Genomic DNA, 25,381 nt, shown 5'->3' on the forward strand with positions numbered 1-25,381 from the left:
AGAAAGGAGACTGGTGGCAAAGGAGAGAAAGGTGAGGTTGAGATGCAACCAAAGAAGTGGACTTAAAACAGAAAGGAATAAACACATAAAGGAATTATGTGTTCACATGAACCTACAGAGGGACCTGGATCATGGAATTCCATCTCACTGATCTTTCTCCTAACTGTATTGTCAGGCAATCACACAAAATCGCTCATTATAGGACAAATACAAAACTGAAAATTGCAACAAACTCATTGCCTGGGAGACGAAAAGCAACCAAAATATGCAATAAGAAAATATAAAAGGAACAAGGGAGAAAAGCTTAACTCCAGAGTTTGCCTAAGACAAAGCCTTGAGAAGTCAATGAAAGCAAAGGAGTTGAACAGGGTTGCCAAGATACCCTTTTATTCTTAGCTCAAAGTCAAAGCTGATAAAAGGCACAAGTGTAAGATCCAGGATTTAAAATTCATTGAAAAAGACTGCCCAGATAAACACGAGTGCAGGCTGCCAAGGTGAAGTCTGACCTTGCAGAATTTATCTACTTAACCAAATCTCCACACATTTTGCTGAGGACTCACTGCCATCACAAACCTGCTCTTCTGTTGGAGCCACATTGCTGACCCAGGCCTCCTTTCCTAAAGTTAAATCTTTGTTATTAACAACACAGGAATCTGCCAGGATTTAAAAAGTTGACTTCCAGCTTCCAGCACAACAGTTCATATTTAACAGCTCAAGATATTTTCATCTGCACAATCAAATCAGCCCCAGTGGGGGCCTCAGAGCTAACAAACACACAACCACCAGATGCTGTTAAAAAAAAAAACAAACAAAACAAACCTAAAAACCTAATTTTTCACTGCTGACACCCTTATTTCACGTTTCTGTGGCAACAGATTGAATATGATATAAACGGTTTCATACCAAAAACCTAAATGACATTCAAATGAACCAGTTATTTCCCCAGGGAAAACTTGGGTCTTTTACACTCTCTGGATTGCCTCATGTGTAGCTGGGTACTCACAATTGGAACACAGTCTGTTACCTAAAACCTACTGCTTAAAAAGACAATTGGTTTTAAAAAATGGCTCCTATCTGGAACTTACTCATGTTTTTTTCTCCTTACAGCACTCCACATCTTGCATCCTAAAAGAAATTATTTTCAATACATATGTCCTTTGCAAATAAATGCAGGTGGGAGAATGCACATAATCATAAAAAATGGCAAATGTTCCCAAATAAGAATTATACTAATTAAAAATAAATCTGCATGAATTGCACATTTTACTGACAGCAGTTGCCTTATTCATATTTTAAGCTTTCTGCTTGATTATTATTGTGGAATTTTAATATTAGAACTAATTAGAAGCAGTTATTTAGGGTCTTAAATAATAGTTATTTTTGCAAACAATAAGAAGCAGCATAGAAATTTAAAGAAACCTTTACTGATGCACAGAAGTTCTACAAGATGTAATACTCTCATAGCTGATGATTCATATTTATGATCAAGATAAAGTCATCAAAAGTGGAATAGACACAGAAAAGTGAATTTCAATAAGAGTTATAAGTAATTTGCTGTGAAGCAAATGAGATGACTCAAGGTTCTGTCTGATAGATAATAATTTCAAAATCCTGATTGGCTGCTTCCATGATGAAATACAAAAACATTCAGAATTTTCATGTATTTGGAAAAGATGGCAGTGTTCACAAACTTAACAAATGAGTGGAATTTATGAAGATCATTGAGATGAAATTACAAGAAGTTCCACGTGCCACCCTAGAAGAAATCAACAAATCTATAAATGAAAGTTGGGAATAATAATTCAGTCAGTTATGCTGGACCACATGCAAAAAAAAAAAAAAATCTATCCAACAATAGAATTAAAGAATAGTTCTCAGAGAAAACATCACCTCTGAAAGCTGGAAGGTCCAATTTTATTCTGTGAGAAATCTCACCTGCAGTATTGCCTCCAGCTTTGGATCCCACATATTGAGAAAAATAGACCTGCAGTGCAGGACAAAATCAGCAATATGACTGAAAGAAAATGTGCTTTGAAAGAAATTTTGGCAATTAGGTTTAAATATGGGAAAAAAACTGAGGAAGGGGCACAAAATACAATTCCAAAAATGTAAGAGAACATTGCAAATAGGACAGACTTCCTATACATCACAGATATTAAGGCTGAAGTAAGAAATAAAAAGTCTAACTATTACAAAAGTTAAATATGGAACATGATATTTAAGGTGGCACTGGAAGTCTGTCTCACTTTTTGAAAGGCTGTTAGGGCCAGGTTTAGAATATTTTCAAGAAAATGACCCCAAAATGTTACAGTCTCATTTCACTGAAATAGCAATTCCTTCACAGTACATTAGAAAATTTCTCTGGCTGCAATCAGACCTGGGGATAGCAGAAGATGGATGAAGGAAAGAGTTTGGTTTTCAGAAGTCATTCTCTGACCCAGCCCTCTGCCCAGCTGCACAAATCACAGAATAATTTATATTGAAAGGCAATTCCAGTCACTGTCCAGCCCTGTGCTCAAAGCATGGAAAATACTGAAATTGCACCAGGCTGTTCAGGGCATTGTCCAGAATTTTTTAACATCTTCAAAGACAGCAATTTACAGCACTTTTGGACAACCTGTTCCTCATTGTGAAAAGGAATTTTCCTACTGCCTAACTGGAATTTAGCAGTCTCCTCATGACACACCTTGCTCCAAGGGTCAGGTGAACTTTGTTGATTGCTGAAACTCCCAGGCTTTGAGGAGGCTGCTCCTGGAGGCCCAGAAATTTCACTGGGAACAGATCCAGCATCCATTCCAACCCTTCCTTCCCCAAATTCTCCTCTGCTCAAGTCCAGAGTCATTATCCTGCCATGTGCCTTCCTCACATCCATCAGGATATTGAGCTCCATCATCTCAGGACAGCTGCAGCCAAACTTCAAACACTCCAGCTGGATCATTTGTGCTGGGAGCAGATCTCACACACAGCATCTACCAAATCAAACCATCCAACACCTGTACACAAAAACTACCCTGAAAGTATTTCAGAAATAAGCTCCCCTGCAACTGGAAGACTTCTTCCAGTCCTTAAAGAAAAGTTCATCCAGCTTTGCTTCTGGTTTAGGTGGTCTGTAATAAATACACATCATCTCACTCTGTTGGACAATTCTGTACTTGGTCAAAAAGCTTTCAACTGTCTCACCCCTCCTTTCCTAATAATTCCCTGTGCACACTCTAATTTCTCCTCCAGATGCTTTTGCAATGGTACGAGCATCTGCCATGGGCCCTGGGGTCACACCTCAGGGCAGATTCTGTGACTTTAACTCACCCCAGCCCATCCCCTTCCCATACCATGCACACAATCAAGACTGAAAAGTTATCTGGGGAGCTCTGAGTTATCTGAGCAGTTGTTATCTGATTAGAAAAGTTATCTGGGGAGCTCTAAGTAGTTCAGAGATGATGGATAACAAAGGGATCACTTGGTATTACCATTCAAGAGACCTGCAAAAATGCCTCCTCCAGTAGGAAATATCAGTAATTCTGCCCCTTTGTCATTTAGCAAATACTTTTCCTCTCTTGGCTGCACTGAGTCTGACTCCTGAAGAAAAACAAGGCTAAAGCAGCTGAACTATCCATCCATTTCCCTGCCTGTCTGTCCATCAGTATAAACTCTCCTGGCCTGTGTCCAATTACTCTGATGGGAGAAAAATACCTCAGAAAACAAGTTTCTTACACTTAGCAGAATGGAGAGTAGAATATTTTTTTTATTGACTGGTTCACATCTAAATATTGCTGCAAGAAATAAAAGGATGAAGCCAGAGATGTTCAGGTAGAACATAAGGAAGAATTTCTTTATGGAAAGGGTTGTCAAGCATTGGAGGGACTGCCCAAGGAGGTGGTGGGGTCACCATCCCTGGAGGTGCTCAAGAAAGGACTCGGTGTGGTGGCACTCAAGTTGGTGGTATTTGGTTCAAGTTTGGACTTGATGATTTTGGAGGTATTTTGGTAACTTTTCCAACATTAATGATTCAACAATGCTATGGGAAAGACTAACTCTAGCTGGGACATGACACCTGGAAAAGAATATATACACATTTCTTCAAGGATTTTCAAGCACATGTGAAACTTGTTGCCCTTCATTAATTAGATGAGTTTTAGTTCCTGGAACAGACAGAAAAATCAAAACAAGTATTAAAAATACAGAAATTAATAATTGCACTGAATTTAACACACAGAACCCACACAGTTCTACTGGTGTCTAAGGTACTGACCAAAACTGGGATCAAAACAGGGGTTAAATCCAGAGCACAGAATGGATGTAAACAGTGTTGCCCAGCAACTAGAATGAGTGAGGATGAATTTTTACACCTTGACAAAATGATTACCACTGTGGACTCAATTCCAGTGTAAGAATTCATCTGTGCTATCACAGAATATTTATATCTTCCCATAACACAGACATTTTCTAAGTGAGTTCTGGTTAAATATTGACATTTTTTGCATAAAAGGAGCTCTCTGAAATGTTGCTTGGGGTGTCTGGACTGAACCAGGCATTAGGAATCTCATTTATGTCTCAAACCTTGCCTTTGACAAATCCTGATCTGATTTAATCATCACAGGATGGTTAAGGTTGGAAGGAACCACTGGAGGTCACCTTGTCCACCAGCTGTTCAAGCAGGATCCCCAGAGCAAAGGGCTTGAAAATCTCCAGGGAAGGAGAATCCAGAATCTCTCTGGGCAATCTGTGCCAGTGCTCAGCCACCCTCACAGTACAGAAGCTCTTCCTCACAATAATTAGTAATGAAACATCATTTCAGATTACTGGATTAAAGTATAATTAAAATTACAAACAGATCAAGCATGATTTGATTGCCATTCTTCTCTCATCTTCTGCCACCCCCTATCATGTGAATTCGAGGATGATCTGAGTGAAAAATATAAATCACCAGGGAAATGCTGAGTACCATCACATGGCTTGGGGGACTGTTTACTGTACAGAATGTTTCCTGAAGAAAATCATGAGAAAGTGTATTTTTGACAAGCCAAGGACAAGATTTTTTATAGAAATCACGAAATTTATAGCAACACCATTGGTTTATTTTAACTCTAAACTGAATGCAATTTCTTATTAATAATCATAAGGCAATATTTTACTGCTTTTAGAATTATTGTGGGGATTTTATGCTTAGAATGACTAAGTCATCACACAAGTCCTGTCTAAGCCTTAAAAAGCTACCTAAGATTAGATACATTACTAAATCTATAGAGAGGACTTGGAAATAAATTATTCTAATATGTTCTAATTTACCCAAATTTAATTAAATATATGCAAACTCTCTAAATCCAGCTTCATTAATTTCTTCATGATTCAGTTACTCGATGTGGGGGAGAACAGAAAAATTTGACCCCATGAATCTACTACTCAGCAATCCTAACTACACTTCTTCAGTTCCCTAAAAGCTGGGAAAAACACACAGGATTTATGACATGCTCAGTGACTCAGAAAAAGCCATTATAGGATGACCCAAGCATTGCCTAAATAATATACAGCACAATTAACCTTAAACAGTCTATAATTATGATAAGCTTCACAGTTCTAATTACTTTTCTTTTCAGTAACACTGCCACGAAGTGAGTTGCATTATAAAATAAAATGTATCAGAGGGCATCTATTTATATACTTTTAAAGCAAGCATTTATGAAAGGATATAATTTTCCAGCAAATATCCAGCTTGCTGTTAATCTCCAGGCCTCTTGCTTGCTGCCTCTCTTCTTCCAGCTGCTTTGCATTCGCCAATTGTGCTCCATCAGTTGGGGATTCTGGGAAGCTCTCAAAATTGAACTTGTCCACTTGGATAGCCATTCTGTAGCAAAGGCAAAGAAAGAAAAAAGCCAACAACATCATTCTTGCTGATATTAGTTCTGGAGAAACTGCAGACCACTGAACACAGGCACTACAATATCAATATATTGGTTCCAGTGGCAGCCAGTCTGTAATTAATGACACAGAAACCATTTCGTTTATGCTACTGAAAACGGAAGTCTAAGCCTGTTGATGGTAAAAATGTTTTACAAATCATCAATCAACATCTTAATGACTTTGTGAGAGGTGCACAAGACATTATTTTGCAGTTGCAAGCAGATGACCTCATTGTGGTTCTGCAGAGGTTCACCTGCCCCCACTCTTGGTAGGTGAAATCTCTTGGTGTGCTCAAGACTTGCTGAAAAAAATAAGACTGGGCCAAAAGCTGAAGAATATTCTATGTAAAGTTGTTTTTTTAATACCAACCCATACAAAAGGGAAGCAGAATATTATGTATCAAAGAGTCTCCTGAAGTGAATTGTAACACGTTGGAGAGCCCATTGGTTTCACAAGGCACATTCCCCACTTTTCCTGGCAAAACCCAGGAAGCAAAAACAAAATATAACAGAAGCAGGGCCTTAATGTGGCCCTTGGACACTTCTCTCCTGCCTTGTGCATCTTCATGAATTACAGACCATATTAATTTCAGTATCACAGTAAAATTCATTGGTAGCAAATGGTTAAATAATTGCTTTATTAAATGTACGGTAAGGCAGAAAAGGTAATCAAATTAAATATAGTACACTATAATGCATACTAAATACTGATATGTTAAATTAGAATCACTAATCTAATAGAAAAGGGAATTTAGACCAGCTCACATCACATGAAATGTGGTTATGGAAGATCTAATATACTGTGCTGCCAAAACAGCTTTAATTTCCTGAATTGTCTGAAATAGAAAAATAATTAGGGAAGAATTAAAATATATTGCTCTTGAGATGACTTTGCACTTAAGGAGACCAAGCAACAGCTTTGAAAACCATTCAGGATGAAATGCAACTGCAAACTGAGAAGCTGGGAAGGGCATTTCACAAAACACAGGATTACTATTATCCTTTTATCTATTTCTCCATAAAAGAGGGAAACATATTCCATGAATATTGCCAAAAGGAAAACACCAGCAACAAATGTCAACAAGAAAGAGCTTTGAAATCTCCCCAGACCAGAAAATATTTGCTATAATTCTCATTAATTCAAAAGAATCTTGACCCCAAAAGAAAGTGGGTGAAAATAGATGGCAATTACAAGGAACTATCTAGAGCTTGTGAAGTTTGCAGTGGGAAGGTGAATTCAAATAAGCTTTATCAACACTGAGCAAAAACTCACATCTCAGGAGAAGCTTCTGAAGTTCCCCCTTCACCATTCTAGTGGAAGGTGTCCATGCCCATGGAAGAGGGGTGGAACTAAATGTCCTTTAAGGTCCCTTCCACCCCAAAGCACTCCATGATTTTATGACAGAAAAAGTTCAAATACAGCATTCAGGCAAAGGTTTCTATAAGCTCCCACTTGTGCAGCCTGCATCTTTGCTGATCCTCACATCCCAAAGGCAGAGGATTTAATCTGCTCCTCTCTAAGGGGGGTTTTGTTTTGGCTATTTTTAATGCAGCAAGAGATCATTAGAAGTTCTTCATTTGCATGCAGAACCCATCAAGTGCTGGGCATATTCAAAAGCTAAAGATGAGTTATAAAAGTGGATCACAGTAACTGCCAGAATCAAGCCAGAAATAAAGACTATAATGAGAAACACCCAGATACCATCTGAAGAGTGGATTCTGAAAAAAAAATTACCAGGCCTGAAACTATGACTAACAACATCAATTCTTACTGGCAGTGAAGTATGATTTGATTCTGCAATGGCAGGATGGATTTCCTGGATTTTGCACAGGCAATGCACAGGGACAACACAACTGGAATATTTTGAATTTCAGTCTTTGTTTCCGAGATCACCCCACCCCTCTGTGGTACATGAGCAGATGCAAACCAGTACTTGATTTCTATGATATACACAGTAATGCTGATATTCTCACAGAAATATAGATTCATCTAGCCACATTTTAACAAATTACCTTTGCTTCTGGACAGTCAGGAGTATTTAGAATTCATCTCTGAAGGGACCAGGAAAACAGCTCCCATCTAATTAATGTTAAACTTTTCTAAGTGATTGCTATCTGAGAAATATATTCCTACCTAACAATATTTAATATGCAACTGCAGCATTCAGACTGCATCCCTCTGTTGAAGGACCATTGCTGGCATTATGGTCAGTATAGTGATTTTTGTCTGGAAATTAAATATGCATGTAAGCACTCTGTACCCCAACAGCCTCCAATAAATCCACATCAGCTTCAGGAACACAGCCTAGACTGCTCTTAACTCTCCATTGTGCATTTCTGCTGGAAGTAACTTTTATTAAGCTCTGAGCTGTGGAAAACGTTTAGTGAACAGGGCTCTCAGTACTCAGAGATTCTACTAAGTTTTCAAATCTTCTAACTATGTTTTTATTTATAATGTTTATACTGTATTTAGCACAGTAGCACCTCATGTCACATGAGAAGCTACAAAAACACCCCCAGTGACACACTTGCCAGCTAGAAAGTGAAGAGTCTAAGTAAAAGAGAATTACAGAGAGAAAAATATCCCACAAAACAGTACTATGAACACAGCCCTAGGTAGGATATATGAAAGCAATAAAGAGAGATAAAATAAAATGTTTCAAGACTATAATTCCTCTCAAAGCAAAGCACAACAGAATAAAATCCTTGCTCTTTTTCTTAAAGGTATCTGCCTTTTATCATGTGTATTCTGTGCTAAAAATATTAATTTTAAGTTTTGTCTCTGCATTTTTTATCTGTAATGTTGCTTCAGTATTTTTTCCTCAGCCTATGGAACATGTAGTACATGGGAAAGCTTTGCACAAGAATCAAAACAAAATATAAATACCATAACCTAAATCAGTCATTCATTCTGAAAAATGTACCCCTACTCAAACCCAGCTTCTTCACTTTCTTTTTAAATACCAAGATTTCTCCCATCTCAAGAGATGCATTTCACCAGGGAGGTGTTAACAAGTGGACAAACAATTCCCAGAACCAGCTGATGGAATGAGAAAATGGATAAGCTGGACAATGATTTACAACCACCAGCTGAAAAAAGGATCTTTTTCAGCTTTTAAGTGATCTCCAGAGATCACATGGACCTCACCCTGAGGAAGGGGAGGGCAGTGAAAGGCAGATTTTTGAACATCACCAAATTTGTCACTGGGCTGAGCAGCAGAATAATGAGACTGAAATGTGTTTTAGCCAAAGAAATAATTCTCTGCTGTCTTCTGCAGTTACTTTGTGACTTGTTTCCTGTCAAGAGTTCCCTGCATCTCTCCCCAAATTTGTCCTTGCTTGTTGTGATATACAAGAATCTATGGATCTATAAAGAAAAAGGTAAAAATAGACAATTCAGTCTGAAACAGGCATTCAATTTGTTGCAAGCAGCCAGAATAATGACAGCTCACATTGTGCAAGGGCACCTGTTCCTTGCCCTTCACAGTAATTACATATCAGGGAAAACAGAGAAGATCTTAAAACTCAAAAGTTCAGAAATAAACTTGTTCCAGGAAAAGGGACTAGAATTCCATTTTAACTTCTTTGCCTCATGGGGAGCTATCCAAATTTCCTACTAGATGAGTTTTCAATAAATGATGAGATATTTGTATAAAAACACTGCATTATGCAAAAAAAGAAAAAAAATTAAATATCCAATCCTGCAAAGGCAAAACAGGTTTTGTTTCTCTCTGGCCAAACTTGTCTGAGCAGGAGGAGGAATAAAGCAACAACAGTTTTCATGAATAATGAAACAACCATGTTTTGAAACTACTGGGTTTTGTCACGAAAGCAGCCCAAGCCTTTGTGACAGCTCCTCAGACAACTGAGCATCGATACAGGGATGCAAATTATTCAAATAGAAATGAAAAGGATGGAGAGGAGAAGGTCAGCTCATTGGCAATGCTGATGATGTGTCTGCACGGTCTCATCTCACGTCACCTGTCAGGATGGCTTACAGGGAAACAAGTGACAAACCTCCTGATGGCACAGCCAACATCTCAGTGACAGTCACCTAAAGTCCCATTAAAGTCACAGTGCAGAGCTGCTAAAGGCACTGGACAGCTCATTTCACCTCTTCTCAGAAAAAGAGCTGCAACTTTACTGGAAATCTTACCCTTCCCTGACAACAAAACACTCAGCAGAAAGGATTTGCAGGCAGGAAAACAAAACTTCCTGCAAATGACATCAGGACTGCTCCTGAGCCAGTGGCTTCCAAATCCCCCTTTCCCAAAGCAGTGCCACCTAAAACCAAGCAGCACTGACAGCTTCACAGAAATGGCAACTGGAAATAAAAAATCATAGGTGAAAAACTGAGTATGGAGCATCACTGCAAACTCCTCCCATCCACCAGTGATGCACCTCAGATCTTTCCATGTCCTCCTCTGAATCTATAAAGTGAAATTAATTATGGGATACTCTCCAAATAAAACGAGGTTAAGAGCAGGCATGGTATTAAAAGAAAAGCAGCAATCTGGTCAACATAAGTAGATTTCATCTTTCATTAAGTAAATAAAACACTGCTGCTTAGCTTGGAAGAACAGAATATAGAGATAGTCCTTATTTAATTATCCTTAGGAAAAAACAATATAACAGGAACCCAAAAACTCTCCCTCATGGCTAACTACCTATTTAAATACTATCATCCATAGAGGAGTTTGAAAGCTGCTTCCAAAATGAAGCTGACAGAAGGCAGCTGGAGACTTTATTCAATATTTTGTTTACTGTTCATCCTCCTTTCTTATATAAAGTAGGCAGTAGGGACACTATGCCAGACCATGTTACTGCCACTTATGCAGAATGCTTATGTGCATGAAGAGTGCCTGTACACTCAATGATTTTAAATTTCAGGAAAACTTGAAGTGATGATGATAGTCTTGTTCTCACATTCAAGAGGGAAAAAAGATGCATAATCCAAGTTTCCTTTTAAAATTTTGCCTGATTCTTTCATTGTGTAATCTCACTTGTAATGTATAACCTGCTGTTTCAGGTGCACATAATTCCACCCTAAATACAAGTCCTGCAGTTGATACCAAAGTGGATGTGATGCCCCAGTACAGAATAATTTACAGGCAAAGAGGGACCTCAAGAATCAAATTTCTTGTGAGGTGAACACATATGTATAATTGGTTGGAAATAATAATGTAAAATAATGCAAATTAACATATTCCTTGTGTTTATCTGTTATTACTTCACAGATTTAGAAGAACAATCTGCATTTCATTCACTACAACAAAATACAACTGTAAAATTCAGCAGCTCAAGTGACCCACAAGTAATGGTCTCTCCTCCTGGCCTAAAACTGACTGCAGAAAGAAAAATTATGGCTTTAATATCTGAACCATGCAGAGCAGAAGATAAGTTTTTCTATTAATCTCAAGAAAGGTCAATTAAATTTAAAAATCTGCATTTAGAACTTAATTATTTATTTAAAATAATTGAAGAGGAGATAAAAGTCAGACTATAGACTGAATATTCAACAGCTTAGACTTATCTGAGTGACAACATTCAAGACAATAAAAAGTTAAACCAGGAAAGAATTGTTCCACTGGATATAATGTAATATTTGAAAATAGAGCAGTGCTAAGAGATAGCTGGCTACATAAATCTTCTGCTTAAATGTGATTATACTATGTGTGCTGGTCATATAGCTTCTTAATTCCTAACTCCAAATCTGAAAATCATAAACTGCAAATGAAGAGGCAGAACAATTAACTTCAACTTGCCTCTTTTTTCACTTAAATAATTTGGACTTCCATGGCAATCACCACGTAGCAAAGCTCTTAGCTACCTAAAGAAATAGGAAATTTAAAATAATAATAATCGTGGTTATAGCCTACTTTCTGAATACACCAATTGCCATAGGGGGCATAAAGACCATTAATCAGTAGCCTTTCATTCTAGGAAATTTGGAAAATTCTAAGTACAGTAATACTCGAAGATTGAGTTAAATATCCTCCCTTTATCATAGCTGAACTGCACAAGAATTTCAAAATTCTCTTTATCCAAAATAATGCCATACTGTACCTCCTACCTCTCTCTCAGTGGAATACCAATAATCAGAGAAATAAATGTCAAAATATATATGTTCATATTCAGCTGCTCATTTGTGCAATTCATTATTGCCTTCATATGGCAAGAAGTTCAGAAGAAAACATATGCAAACTAAAAACATGGAATTTTGTGCCAGATATAACAAACAAGACCAAAAAACCTCAATTCTACAGTCATCCAATTATCACTCCAGCTGTCTGAATCTCCTCAGGAAAAGACTGAGAAGATTGCCCACCCCAAAATACAAACAGCAAAAATAAAAGGGGGATGGGGTCAGTACTTCTGTTCAAAGCATCTTTACCAGGGAGCCTCAAAAGAAGGAGCCAGGTGCTCACCTGGTGCAAATCTGATTTCCATTCTCACACTGAGCACAGAGGGACAAAACCACCAAATGTCTCTGCTCCTGGAATGGCCCAAAGAAACCAGAAATGCTGGTCATGAATCACCCCTGGATCATTTCCCAGCCTGGGCTCTGTCCTGACCCAGCTCTGGTGGCTTTTGCTGGTCCCAGAGCCCTGCAGGATGATGCAAAGGAGTGGAGCTGAGTGTGTGCAGCACCCCAAAACACTCAGAGGGGTCTCACGGCACATGATAAACCTGGAGCATCAATTCACTTTTGCCTGTGAGAAAAAAGAAAAATTCCCAAATTCCCAGTGCTCCTCTTTTAAAGGAATGTGACTGTGACATGTGGCACACAGCTGGAATTTTCCTTCAGAGAAGATGCTGAGATCCTACCCAAAAACCAAACTAGGGAGCAAAAACCCCCAGGACAGCCTGTGCATCTGGGAAATTATTCACATGAGAGGAATCCATCTCAGTGACTACTCCAGGGAAAATGCAGAGATACAGAGCTTTACACACAACATAAGGAAAATGTAAGTTTCTCACAAAGGAAATTATTCAAAATTTTTTTTTGAAGAATCACAGGATGCATGAATGCTCAGCGTGCAAGAATACACATTTCACCATGGCCTGTCACTTCAAGATACAATTAGACTTTACATTCATAATGAATTATTAATTTACCATCTACTTGCTTGTCTTCTCTTTTTATACACAAAGGTAACATTTTTCCTTTTCCCAAAGCACTGCAGCAGAAGTTCACCTCAAGATGATTTAGTATAATAAATAAAAAAATACTTTTTCAAGTCCCTGTTTTCCCACTATAAGCTGTATAATTTTATCACACCTGCAACTTTCACATTTTCTGTTCAGAGCACTCACTCTTTGGTCTCTTGAAGACTCTTTTATTTCAGTCCATTGACTTTAAAATATTTATTTTGCCACAGACATTGATTCTTTTCACCTCTAGAGTTGAACAGATTCTATTACAGATTCTCAAGTCCTGGATGCAAGTTTTGTGAGTGATGCCATACTTAAAAAAGGAAATCTAGAATCTCTGCCAAAGAGCAAAGCTGGGCAACAGCCAGGACACCCTCAGTTCAAGAAACCAAAGCACCAGAACAGCAGCGAACATCTCCCAGCAAAGCAATGTGGTCCAGGAGGTTCAACCCACAAAACTTATTCTTAACTAGTGAAAGGAATAATGTTCACAGACAGGAGTGGGAGTACAAAGGCTTTAATCATGCTCCAGAAATCTCAGCTCACAGTGAGTGTGTGTCACAGGTTCCAGAGCAGTCAACTGCTCAGCACTAATACCAGAAATGATACACATCTCACTCACCCACACACTATCTCACCTAAACCATTTTTTTTTTCACAAAAAAATCACTGTACATATTATAAGTTTATTTATTGCTTTCACCAGCAATGACACCTGTATGTGTGTTTAGAAGCATGCTCAGAAACAAGCTATTTTCAGAAAACAAACCAGCAGGGATTGTTCACCCTGGAGAGGAAAATGCACTGAGGACACCTCAAAGCCACCTTTCAGTACTTAAAAGAGGGTTATGAGAAGGATGGGGACAGATTTTTCATCAGGACTTGCAGTGATAGAACAAGGGATAATGTTTTAAAATGAAGATAATAATGGGTAATAAATCAAGGTGCTGCTTCTATTGTTTCTGTTGCTCATGATACTCAGCCTTTGGCAGCCCTGGGTGCAGCTTCAGCCAAAAGCAGAGCTGGGGTTGCCTTCACTTTCATCTCATGTTTATATTGATTTATGCTCACACACTTTGCCCCACATATTGCTGAGCTGTGTTAATTATCTGATGTGCTTTACCAGTTCATCAGAAAATGAGCACAGCTCTAAAACACCTTTTAATTTTAGCCAAAACTCCCCGTGTGGAAATCACCATCCCACAAAACTGCCCTGCCATGTGCTCTCCCACTCACTGAGCCTTGAGCTTGAGCTCCCCTGGGAAAGGGCAGCAAAGCCAAACATCCACCAGACTCAGATGTGAACACTACAGCTAGAAATTCAGTATTTATTTCATTATTGTGATGGAATGATGCTCATTTAGGAGCAGTTTCCTGCCACATTAACCTCCCTTGGTCAATTAGGGAGATACAGAGCACAAGTTATACATGGCCAATGGATCCTGCTCACCCATGGCCTGATGTCCAGGCAGTGACCAACCCATCCTCAAAGAACTAAAACAAATTAAACAAACCACCAAAGTCAAATAAGATCAAGGGGATTTTTACTCCTGCTTCCTGTGGTTCAGAAATAGTTTAAACACAGTAGCCTAAATTTTAGCCAGGGAAATTCCACCTGTCAGCAAAGCAATGCTTGGGAAGCTTTCACAGAATATGCAGCTGTGTAAAGGATCTCAGAAGTAAACCCTGGATTTTTGGTGCCACTCATAAAGCAACTTTTCTTGTCAACTTCATATACACAAATCTCTTATAAAAGAATGGATTTTTTCACTACATTTAGAGAAAGTGAGGGAAAAGGAACTATAAATACTACAAGTTAGGAGCAGTCAGCTCATGGTGTCTGAGACCGACACCTCAGTTTTAAAAATCGACTTGTCCGAGCATCCTTTCTTATCATGGCAAGCACAAAGCCTCCAGCTGTGGAACAATTTAAAACAAAACCCCCAAAATATGACCTTTCCATTGCAGGTTTACACTGAAGGTATAATTTGAAGTCTGCTACTAAACTTCTTCAGAATTTTCATGATTCTTATGAGAAAGGATTATTCTTAAAATGAGGCATACAGTTACATGATAAAGGAGTAACAAAACTTTTTATTTAGGTATTTAATTCATGTCTACTTGAAATAACTCTTTGAAAATGTCTAGCTTTGAAAATATGGAGATTTTAGACTAATCTTTATAATGCTTCATAAACTGAGAAGGGATTATTTCAAGTAAAACATTAATGTGGTATTATTTAGAAGGTTTGGCAATGTTTTAAAGTATTTAAATACTGAAGGTGGTTTTTGTCATCATTTATGTTTAGCATAGAAGTTTTAAAAGTCTTTTCAATCACCTAAATCTCAATTTTATGAACTAAGAAACAATTTTAATCAATATTCTGTTATTCTTTGCTTATTTGTAATATTCCCTTACATATAATAAAAGTCCAGAAGATTATGTTATATAAACATCTGCCACACAAATTTTCCTTTAGGAAAAAAAGGGAAACTGAGAGGTAAAATTCAAAGATATTGAAATAGAAAACAGTGCTTTGCCATCTCTTTTATGACAATTATATCTACTTTTCACTCATTGACTAGATTTTTCTGACTATAAAAAACACAGGCATATCTAGATTTAGGCATCTATTTTAAACTGAATTCCTGTTCAGGAATCAGATTTATTCTCTGCCTTTAAAGAATGGCAAAATTATCATAGTTTCACTTCCAGCTTATGGAAGAATTGAAATTCATTTTTATATAGATCACCAACATGATTTATCTTAAAATCATGCTGTGCCACCAGGCTGCCAGTTCCTGCAAAGACAGAAACCCCCCAAAAACCACAGAGGGCACAGACATTAACCTACACAGAGCTTTGGGCCAATTTGACAGTTCAAAGAAAAAATCATTTTTTGTTCTTTCCTATCTACAAAGAGCAATTTAACACAGAAATTCCAGACCTAGATTATCCCAAAAGGACAGACTATTACTACCAGAAAAAATGTACCCCAAAATTGTGTAGCAGTTTTATAAACTCCTCATCTACAATTGAGAAGTCACCGTGGTTGTGATTCACTGATTTGCCCTGAGTTACTCAATTAAACAGTGAGAAATAGATTAGAGGGTTAATACTAAAACTGAAGATATATTATTATTATTAAAATTGGTTGTATATATCCTATGCAAATCAAATAAGGCTGTAAATACACAAAGCAAAGATTACATGATCTGCTTTGTTCATAATAAGCCTCTCACACAAAAAATTTCCTTTCATTACTTACTATTCTCCATTTCTCTCTTCCACACAACTACAAAAGAGATGCCATCAAGCAAGTAAATCAAGGAATAAAGCTGCAGAGATTTTTTTATTCCCATTTATTCCCATTGAGCCTCCCTCAGGGACATACAAATTGGAAATTGCTAAATTGTCATCTAATAGGCAGAAACAACGTAGGCGAGACCAATTAAGTAAAAGGCAGAAAGTTGTATTACACATGTAATTAAATTAAATTCTTTGACTAGACTACATTAGAGTCATTCCCAAAAAGGACAAAACTCAACTTTAATCAGCACATGACACCTTGTAGGACACATCTCCAAAATTGTACATTAGGAGTTTGGATATTACAAAAAGAGTATTTTTCTTAATTGTAAATCAAGTTACTTCCAGGTGGTAGGAAATTGTTTGAACAGCAGCATTCCCTCCCAGATATACAAGACTTTAATGATGCATAATTGAGTACAAAGTCATAAAAAGTAGTTTTCTTGTCCTTTTTTAGCTGTAATATCCTTCAGCTGGGTACCCACACACATTTTTTCAGTGGGACCATTCTCTTACAGAGATCCCCAGAACCCAGGAAACCACCAGATCAAATGTGAGTGACAATAACTGGGGATAATTTGGCTTGTGTTCACAAACATCATCAAAAGGAACAATGCAGTGGGGAAGAAAAAAAAGTGCAGTGCAAACAATTCTGACCTGCAAGGTTTGGGTTCTTCATCTCTTGCCATTCCCAGCACTGAGCCCAAAACCTGCTCATTGTAGGCACCAGCTCAGCCTTCTCCTTGTGCCACTGCACAGCCCTGGAGCTGGAGCCCAGGCTGAGATGGAAATAAAATCCAAAATACAGGAGTTGGAGCCCAGGCTGAGATGGAAATAATTCCAAAATGCAGATTCAAGGGACTGTCCTGGACTACAGGAGGAGAAGAAGCAACATTTACCTCTGCTTGTGGTGCTTTTCCACGCTTTTCCTTTCTGGAAATTGGCTAAAGCAGGCAAAAAGCCATCAGCACCCCATTTCGAGAAGAGCACTATTTAGTTAAACTATTAATTGTTCATCTAGATGATAATCAGAATATCAGAAATGGATTGACAGCTCTAAGCACAAATTGCCTTTTGGAATTAAATCAATTCTGTGATTGTCCAGCAACCAGGGGGGGGGAAAACATTTTCACAACCTCTGTGCCCTAAGCCAAATTGATATTTTCCTCACAGTAATTCCCAATAACTCACTTTTTATCTACCTCTTTTTTTGTTATGTTTCTTAGATAGTACCATTTCAATAGCAAATCTGTTATTTTCTGTCTAAAGAAAGTTCCTATCCTAGAGGAACACATTTGCCAGGCAGGCTGAGAAACCTTGAAGCATAATCATTACTTCAATATTGGAAAAATCAGCTTATTGTTTATGTCATACACATACACAAATTAAAATGGAGACTTAGAAAAGAAAAAAAGTGATCTGCTTTCTTGATTGAAGCATGAAAATGCAGAAAATGAAAAAAACACATGGCTTAAATTTCCTTAGGAAAAAATTAACCCATTTATATGAAAAGAACAAACAGCTTTTAAAAATTATAGATATTTTTAAAAGTTAATTATTTGTATAAACCAGTTCCTGTGCAGAAGGGATCAAATGTAAGTGAGTTAGTGCAGCTGACAGCAGCAGTGAGAAAAGCAAGAGGCCAGGACAAAGACAAAAACCAGGGCTTGTTTTGGTGAGCCTGTTCTGAGGACAAGTAGTACAGACATAACCCACTGTCTAATGTCACCATGTGCTTGCAAATATCACTGTACAGGAGTCCAGCCTGCACAGCCTCCCAGATAATGCCAGATAAATGGCAAGAAGCTCTCCTTCAAATTACAGATGGATGGTTCTTCCCAGAAAGGGAGACATAATGTCAAAATAGAAGAGGTAACACAACCAAGAAGCTGCTCTGAACCCACATGGAATGGCCCCAGAAACAATGAGCACTGACATGAAAATATTCCTCATGTAAATTCAAATTCCATCATTAGAGCCTGTGCACATGTATTTGTTGCCTGCTGTCACCATGTAATCAGCAGTCACTAATCCCCCCATAGTGGGGGGAATCCTCTCATGAAATTCTCTATTTCATGTTAGAGATCATGACTGAATATTCCAAAGTCCCATCCTGTCCAAGTCCTTGTGATTCTGAAAGAAAATAAATGACAGCTTGAAATAAGCTGCTAGTGATGCCCACCTTAAGAGATGCTTTCCATCAATGTATCAAGAGGGAAAAAGGAAATATTAGTGAAGTGTGATGTGGATTTATTGGGCCTGACATTGTTGGGCTCAGCAGAGTTGCTGTAGGAAGAGATGGGGAAAAGGCTGCTCATGAGTAACACAAAACACAATAATAAGAAACAGGTTACAGCATTATTTAAAGAACACAGCACAGCTCAGGATTTTATGTATTATTATTATTATTGATATTTTAAAAAACATCTCAATGACTTATAACAGATTTCCCTTTCCAAATTCACTACTTAATCAGTCTAGACCCAAATGAAAAATAGGACTTCACTCAATTTTCACTAGGATGCCTCTGCTCTTCTACCTTAAAACTAATGGTTTTGAATTTCTTAACATTCACCTTTCATTTCATTTTACATACATACTGAGCTTTTCCTTCCAGTGGATAATAAATAATATAGAATATAGAGTGTAATGCCTGGAAATAAATCTAAACTGAATTCAGGGGGGGAAATGAAACAGAGTTGTTACATCCATGTCAGGATCCAAAACAGCAAGGTCTGATCAAGCAGCTAAAAAGACAATGCCTGTAACAATAATGGGTATCAAATATGTAAGAAGAGAAAAAAAACTCAGCAAACCCTAAAGACTTCCAAGTGCATGGACTTAAAAATGGTGAAATATTTACTCAGTCTAAAAATGACATTAAAGAATGTCACTGCATTCTTTAACTCACATTTCCTCTAGGGTTCAGTAGACTTCATAGTGCTGTTTCTTCTCTAAGGGAAACTCTGTCTGTTCCATGATTTTTATTGTCATAAGCCTTTCTACAACAATAAATTACCATTCCTTGGGACAGCTTTAGAAGGGATGTAGGTTTCATGATGGGAAGGTACAAAAAGCATTTTGTGTTTTGATGTACTCTTTTTATTCCAGTAGAGAAATCATCTATTCTCAATCTCAGCTCTATTAATAATTAAAAAGGGTTTTTTGCAGCACAAAAGCTTTTTCAAAATATCAACAAGTCTTTAGACAACACTTTTGCCCTGCTCATAAATGCTCATTGCTTAAACTGAATTAACTTGAGGCATAATAACACTTTGTTTAAGATGCACTGATATTCTAAAAAACTATCCTGCAGTTTATTGGTTCACTGACTCCAAATCAAGTTTCTTTTGTTTATCATTTAATTCCTTCCTTCCAGTCTTCTAATCCCCACACTCAGATTATTAATGCTTTTTTCCTATTCATCACTATCAATAACAAACTTTTCCAAAGTCACTGTTATTCCCAGAAGAGGAAGAAATGCAAAGAAAGGACAAAATTTGGCCAAGGAACAAGAATTCAGTTAAAAGTTCTGTAGATAGTACATGGCCCAGCCTATAATGACTCTCCATATCACACTCCTGCATCCCAGTAGGCAATCAGTTTTTAGCTAGTTTTTTAAATATGGAAATTTATTTACCAAAAATTGGAAGTTCTTTTAAGATGCCCATGTCCACTTCAGTGTTTATGTTCTGCTTACACTCAACCTCTGATTTAAGTCATCTTTTTAGCCTCAGCCCTATAACCTCACTCAACATCTCACTCACACTCTGACCCATCCACATGCTGCTGGAAAATGACCCAAAAAAGGACATTGTAATTCCCCTGCCCCCTCCAGGTTCTCTCAATGTTCAAACTTAATTCGATATTAAAAAAAAAAAAAATTGAGACAGATAAAGGGAAAAAATCAGCTGAGTACTACAGGTCTTACAGAGTTTGTCATCAACTCCATCAATCTGCGTGTTAAATCATCTCTGGCCTCTCCACCACCATTAAGAGGAGTTGCATCTTTCCCTGCCTGTGTGGCTGATTTGGGGTGAATTCACCACTCAGTTAAGTGCAGAGAGGCTCCCAGACCATGCACTTCCATCCTGAACTTCAGGGCATTTTCATAAATCAAAAGATCAAGCAGCTACTGGAAACTCATTTATGGTAATATGAATATAATTACTGCAGTGAGCTTCAGTGAGTTCTTGCTAAGGTATTTTCAGTAAGAGCTGGAACTGAGGTAAAGCATCCATCATTAATCACAACCAGTGAATCAGACACACAGCTGGGCTGGGCCAGCAAAGCACCCACAGCAGAATCCAAGCTTTGCTTGGCATCCCCCACACATGAAATTCCAGGTGGGTTCAGTGCTGAAAATTAACTAAAGGACATTATTTTTGATGTTACCTCTTTTGTTTGGAACCCAGAAATGGCTCAAGCACATCAAGATGCTTTGGGCATGATGGAGCCCAGAGCTCCAAAGCACTTCCATGGAAGGAACACAGATCCTGTCTCCCAACCAGGGAAAAACCTAAACAGGGTAAGGGCTGAAGATGAAAGGCTCCTTTTTGCAGATGCTGGCCATGACTCATCATCAAACAAAAAGCATGGCTCAAATTATCTCCAGTAAGTGAAACAGCTGCACAATGATCTCTAGAAATCTTTGTACCTGTTTGAAGTAATGACAAAATACCCTTTCCTTAACCTGAAGTGCCCATGTCTAATGCTGCAGGGACCTCCAGATGCAGCTCTGGAGTTACAGAGAATCCAACTACACATCCTGGTACAGAGAGAGCTTCTCATCTACGAAAAACTGATTCTAGTTACACAAGAACATGCAAAATATGAAAAGCACACCAACCCCCTCGAAGATGAATAGATACAAATCAGTTTTCCCCATGAAGGGATAGAATTTTATTTCAACCTCAATCACAATACTTCACTTGAACCACCATTTTCTGAAATTCAAAGTCTCTGTGCTTTTTTCTATTTGTTGCCATGAAACAGCTGCTGTAAAACTCTGTTCTTCTCAAGTGAGAGGAAACCTTGTGAGGAAGACACTGAGCAGTGTTTCCAAGCAGCTTTCACAAGCCTTTCCTAAGGATCGAGGAAAAATTGGTGGGCAAAGCAGTTGTTCTCACCAGCTAAGTCCACCAGTGCTGTCTACACTGGTGTTGAAATACCCATGAACCTGAGGGAAGGTGACAAACAGGATGATTCCTGCAAGATTTGGGATGCCTCCATTCCTGCTGGGTTTGAAAAACTGCCCCCAAGGCAGATAAGGGGGAAGGAAAATCCCCTTGTGAAGCTGAAGATCCTTGCAGGAGCTCCATCACAGGGTCAGAGAACTGATGGCAAAGCCAGGTCAAGCCTCAGAGATTCCCATTAGGCACAAAGAACTGCATCTTCCTGTTCTCCAGCTCCTTAAAAAATTAAATTTCTTACTGGCAGAGTGCTTTGCCTCTTTGTCTCTTCTGAGAAAACACAATTGGAGCTGAGGACGTGCCCACTGCACCCTCCTGTGACTCAACAGTGACACAGACCTGCCTTAATTCAGAACATCAGCTTGAACAGGGGTGTTGGGAATAATGCTGGGGATGGGAAGAATTCCAGGTATCTCAAGGATGCAGGGAGATTATACACTTCCATTAACATAATTGTTTTACCAAGAAAAGGCTTGCAAGGTGTTCTTGGGAAGTTCTGTGGAAGCTTCATGGAAAGACTGGGACTGAGATTTCCCTGGAATTACTGGGGAGCACTGGAGGCTGCAGGAGAGCATCAATGGCAGAAATGCTTCCAGGCACAACGAAAGCTGAGGAAGACAACTCTCCTCTTGGCTAGGGCTGCTAAATCCAGCTTGACTGAAGTCTGCTCCACCCCTCCCTGTGAACACTGAGACCTTCCTCAAGACGGGGTGTTCTGAGACTTTTGTTGTTTTCATTTGAATGGAGGAAACCAAAGAAAAATCAAACATCAAAAATCGAGTGAGGCCATCAAAGCCCAACAGCTTCAAAGTCTACACCCACAAATTCAAACCTCCTATTGAAGGTACATATTTTTTGTCAAAGCTCTCAGAACACAAGCAAAGCAATATTCTAAAGGAGACATTAAGGAAAATAAATGCAGCTGCAATGTCATGTTAAGAATGACACAGGTAGATTAATCTCTCCTGCAGGTACACACAGATTTAAAGGGTATTAATTAATTGAGGAGAAGTTGAAGTATTTGGTAACAAGCAGAAGGAAATACATCCCTGTTAGAAAGCACACATGGGGCAATCACTGAAAGAGGAAAAAAAATCCCATCTGTATCTATTTTAACATCAAAATGTGTCAAAAGCCAACTACACAAAGAGAACTGACGTAGGTGCTGTAAAACATTTTTTCCACAGCCAGTTTTCATTAACAGAAAAATACCTGCAGATCCTAGACTTTGATCAAATAATGTGTGCAGAAGAAGCAAGGTATTTTATGAGATTCCAAGACAAGCTTCTCTCAATCCCATCAGGGAGAAAAACCCAGAAATACAAAATGCAAGTCATTGCTGGAGAAACTGCCACTCTACCTGTACCTTACACATCAGCCTTTCTGTGGGCAGTTTACAATTGTATATTTATTGAAATTTTAATGAATAATGTGCAGGTAGTTATGGTATCTTTTTTTTTTTTTTTTTCTTCTGGTTTAAATTGCTGATTCAAACCTTAGGCTAGTTTAGATATAGCTGGGGCTTGGATTTTACCATGAAAATACACTGGTTTTCAAAAATGTCTACAAATACAGCATAAAGATGATACACAGTACAAACTATACCTGTTTGGGGTTTTTTAAGGCAGAAAACCACCCAACCAGACCAAAGCAGCCAGCAAAACATACAGTTGCATTGAATCATTAAGCCAGCACAAGGCTTAAAAGAATAAATCTCAGCTTTTAAGTGCAAAACAGAATTCAGTTTTAACCACTGAGCCATGACCACTGCCTCTTTAACAATGCTATAAAAAGCAACTTGGTTTTTCAAATTTAAAAAAGTCAGTGCCACATAAATACACTCACAAAAGACCTAAAAATAACTTTAGGCCGCCCACCCTCAAGGTCACAAGGAGCAGATGCAAAGAAATAAACCTCTGTGAAGGGTTTCCAACAGGAAAACACTACTGACAAAAATGAAGGTGTTGCCACTGGTTCACAGCTATTTCTTTACAGTTCTTCTGTGTCAACTTCTGCTGAGTTCTGCCCATGCAGTTCTCACCAGTGAAGAACTTTGCTGGTGTTGAAAGAACATTTATTCAAACTTACTGACTGAAAATAAACTTTGGTGTGAGTCCTTTCTACTCTTTACAAATGATGTGCTGAAGGAGAATAAAAATGGATATATTAGAGGTGCATGAAGGCAGAAAGCAGCAATTTTCAGCATTTCAGGGTAGAAAGGCTCATTACCACAAATGCAGAGGTTACAAACAATGCTGATCCTGCTACATCAGGAAACTTCTCCATGTGGATCTGCTAACGGATTCCTCTCCAGCTCCTGATGGAAACCAGATCATCATAGGCCAACCATTCCTTTAACACATTTTATACTTCTCAGAGTAGAAAAACAGAGGGGAAATAGTGGCAGTGATGGGGGCTGAAACTGCCTTGAGAATTTCCTTTTTTTGGCTGTAGCAGGTCCACACTTGGCAGAATGTCCTGCCCCAAGGGACAGAGCTGCTCTTTGTGGACCTTGAAGAACAATCTAACAAGACCATCAATAAGTGTGCTCTGAACACCAGTAAAGTGATTCCCTGATGCAACAGTTTAGGGATTTCAATGTTTCTGCACTGAGCTGAGTTTATGTGGCTTGCAAAAGATGAAGGACTGAGCCTGCTCTCCTGTGATTTCAAAGTCTGATTAAAGGAATCTAAATCTTTAAAATCTGATGTTTCAAGCATGCTCGCATCCCCTGAAGCTACACCTTTTTTTGGTTTAATTACTATTATGCCTTTTTTAAGCTTTAATGTTTTCCTTAAGAATGGGCCCAGAAAGTATTCAATTACTGAGGCAAGAAGTCACAGGCTGAAACAAAGCTGTAAGAAATACTGCAGCCTGTCAAAGGTGATAAGGGACTCTGATTATCCTTGACTGCATTCCCTGGGCTCAGCATTTCATTAAATTGCAATGCTCTTTTTTAAAAATAGATTTACCACCATATCCTGAGGGTCTTTGCTATTTTTAGCTAAACCTATGCACAAAAATACCACTTTCTTCACTAATTGTATTTGATTTTCAGTTTCAGTGTTACTGGTAAGATTTTTTACGTTTGGGTAATGCAACCTGAAACAAGTCATGAACATTACAACAGTTTTTAAACTCATTTTTATGAATCTCCCTTCAACTGGATGAATTCATAACTTCCTTGGAGAAACTACAAAATGCTTGAAAAATTAGGTATTAAATTAAACGAGGTGAACTTGGCTGTTACATCCTTGAAGAAGAGCAATACAGCCAACTGTGGATCTATGCTAAAATAAATGAGTTGAAAGGTGAAGAAACAAAGTAGAAAGGTTGGTCAGACACTGGAGCAGGCACAGCCAGGGAAGTGGTGGAATCAACATCCCTGAGGGGCTCAAAATACAGACAAATGTTGTGCTTAAGGACAAGGTTCAGTGGGATCTGGCAGGGCTGAATTAACATTTGGATTCACTGACCTTAGAGGTCCTTTCCAAAATCAAAGATTCTGTAATTGAATGAATGAAGTTTTTTCACCATGTGTTAACAAAATTCTTCTAGCACATACCAGGATAGAAAGTGTTTGCACCAATTGTTTGATAATGCCTGATTAAAAGCTGTAGGTTTTGTTTATTTGTTTATTTTTGGGATTTGTTTACTGATTATGATATTAAGTAAAACAGCTGACTATGTAGTAAAAACACTGCATATTTATGTGTGTGGAAATCTTAATGAAACATTGAAAAGAGCAAATTTATTTTCAAATAAATATTTTCCTTGATGCAATGGGCATAAATGGTTCTGCTCCACAGAATAGTTTTCTAACTGCGG

At 38.2% G+C, this 25,381-nt stretch overlaps 1 protein-coding gene across 5 annotated transcripts in view; it reads right to left on the reverse strand.

Annotated features, from left to right (window-relative positions):
• The window catches only part of TRAPPC9 (trafficking protein particle complex subunit 9), a 453,504-nt gene that overhangs the window by 240,670 nt on the left and 187,453 nt on the right, over positions 1 to 25,381 (reverse strand). For all 5 annotated transcript variants that reach the window (XM_064706725.1, XM_064706726.1, XM_064706729.1 and 2 more), the window contains one exon: positions 5,689 to 5,842. In XM_064706725.1, coding sequence (XP_064562795.1) covers positions 5,689 to 5,842 — 154 coding nt within the window. The remainder of the gene's footprint in view (positions 1 to 5,688; positions 5,843 to 25,381) is intronic.

This window comes from Zonotrichia leucophrys, chromosome 2 (genome assembly GCF_028769735.1).
Source record: "Zonotrichia leucophrys gambelii isolate GWCS_2022_RI chromosome 2, RI_Zleu_2.0, whole genome shotgun sequence".
Classification (NCBI taxonomy): domain Eukaryota; kingdom Metazoa; phylum Chordata; class Aves; order Passeriformes; family Passerellidae; genus Zonotrichia; species Zonotrichia leucophrys.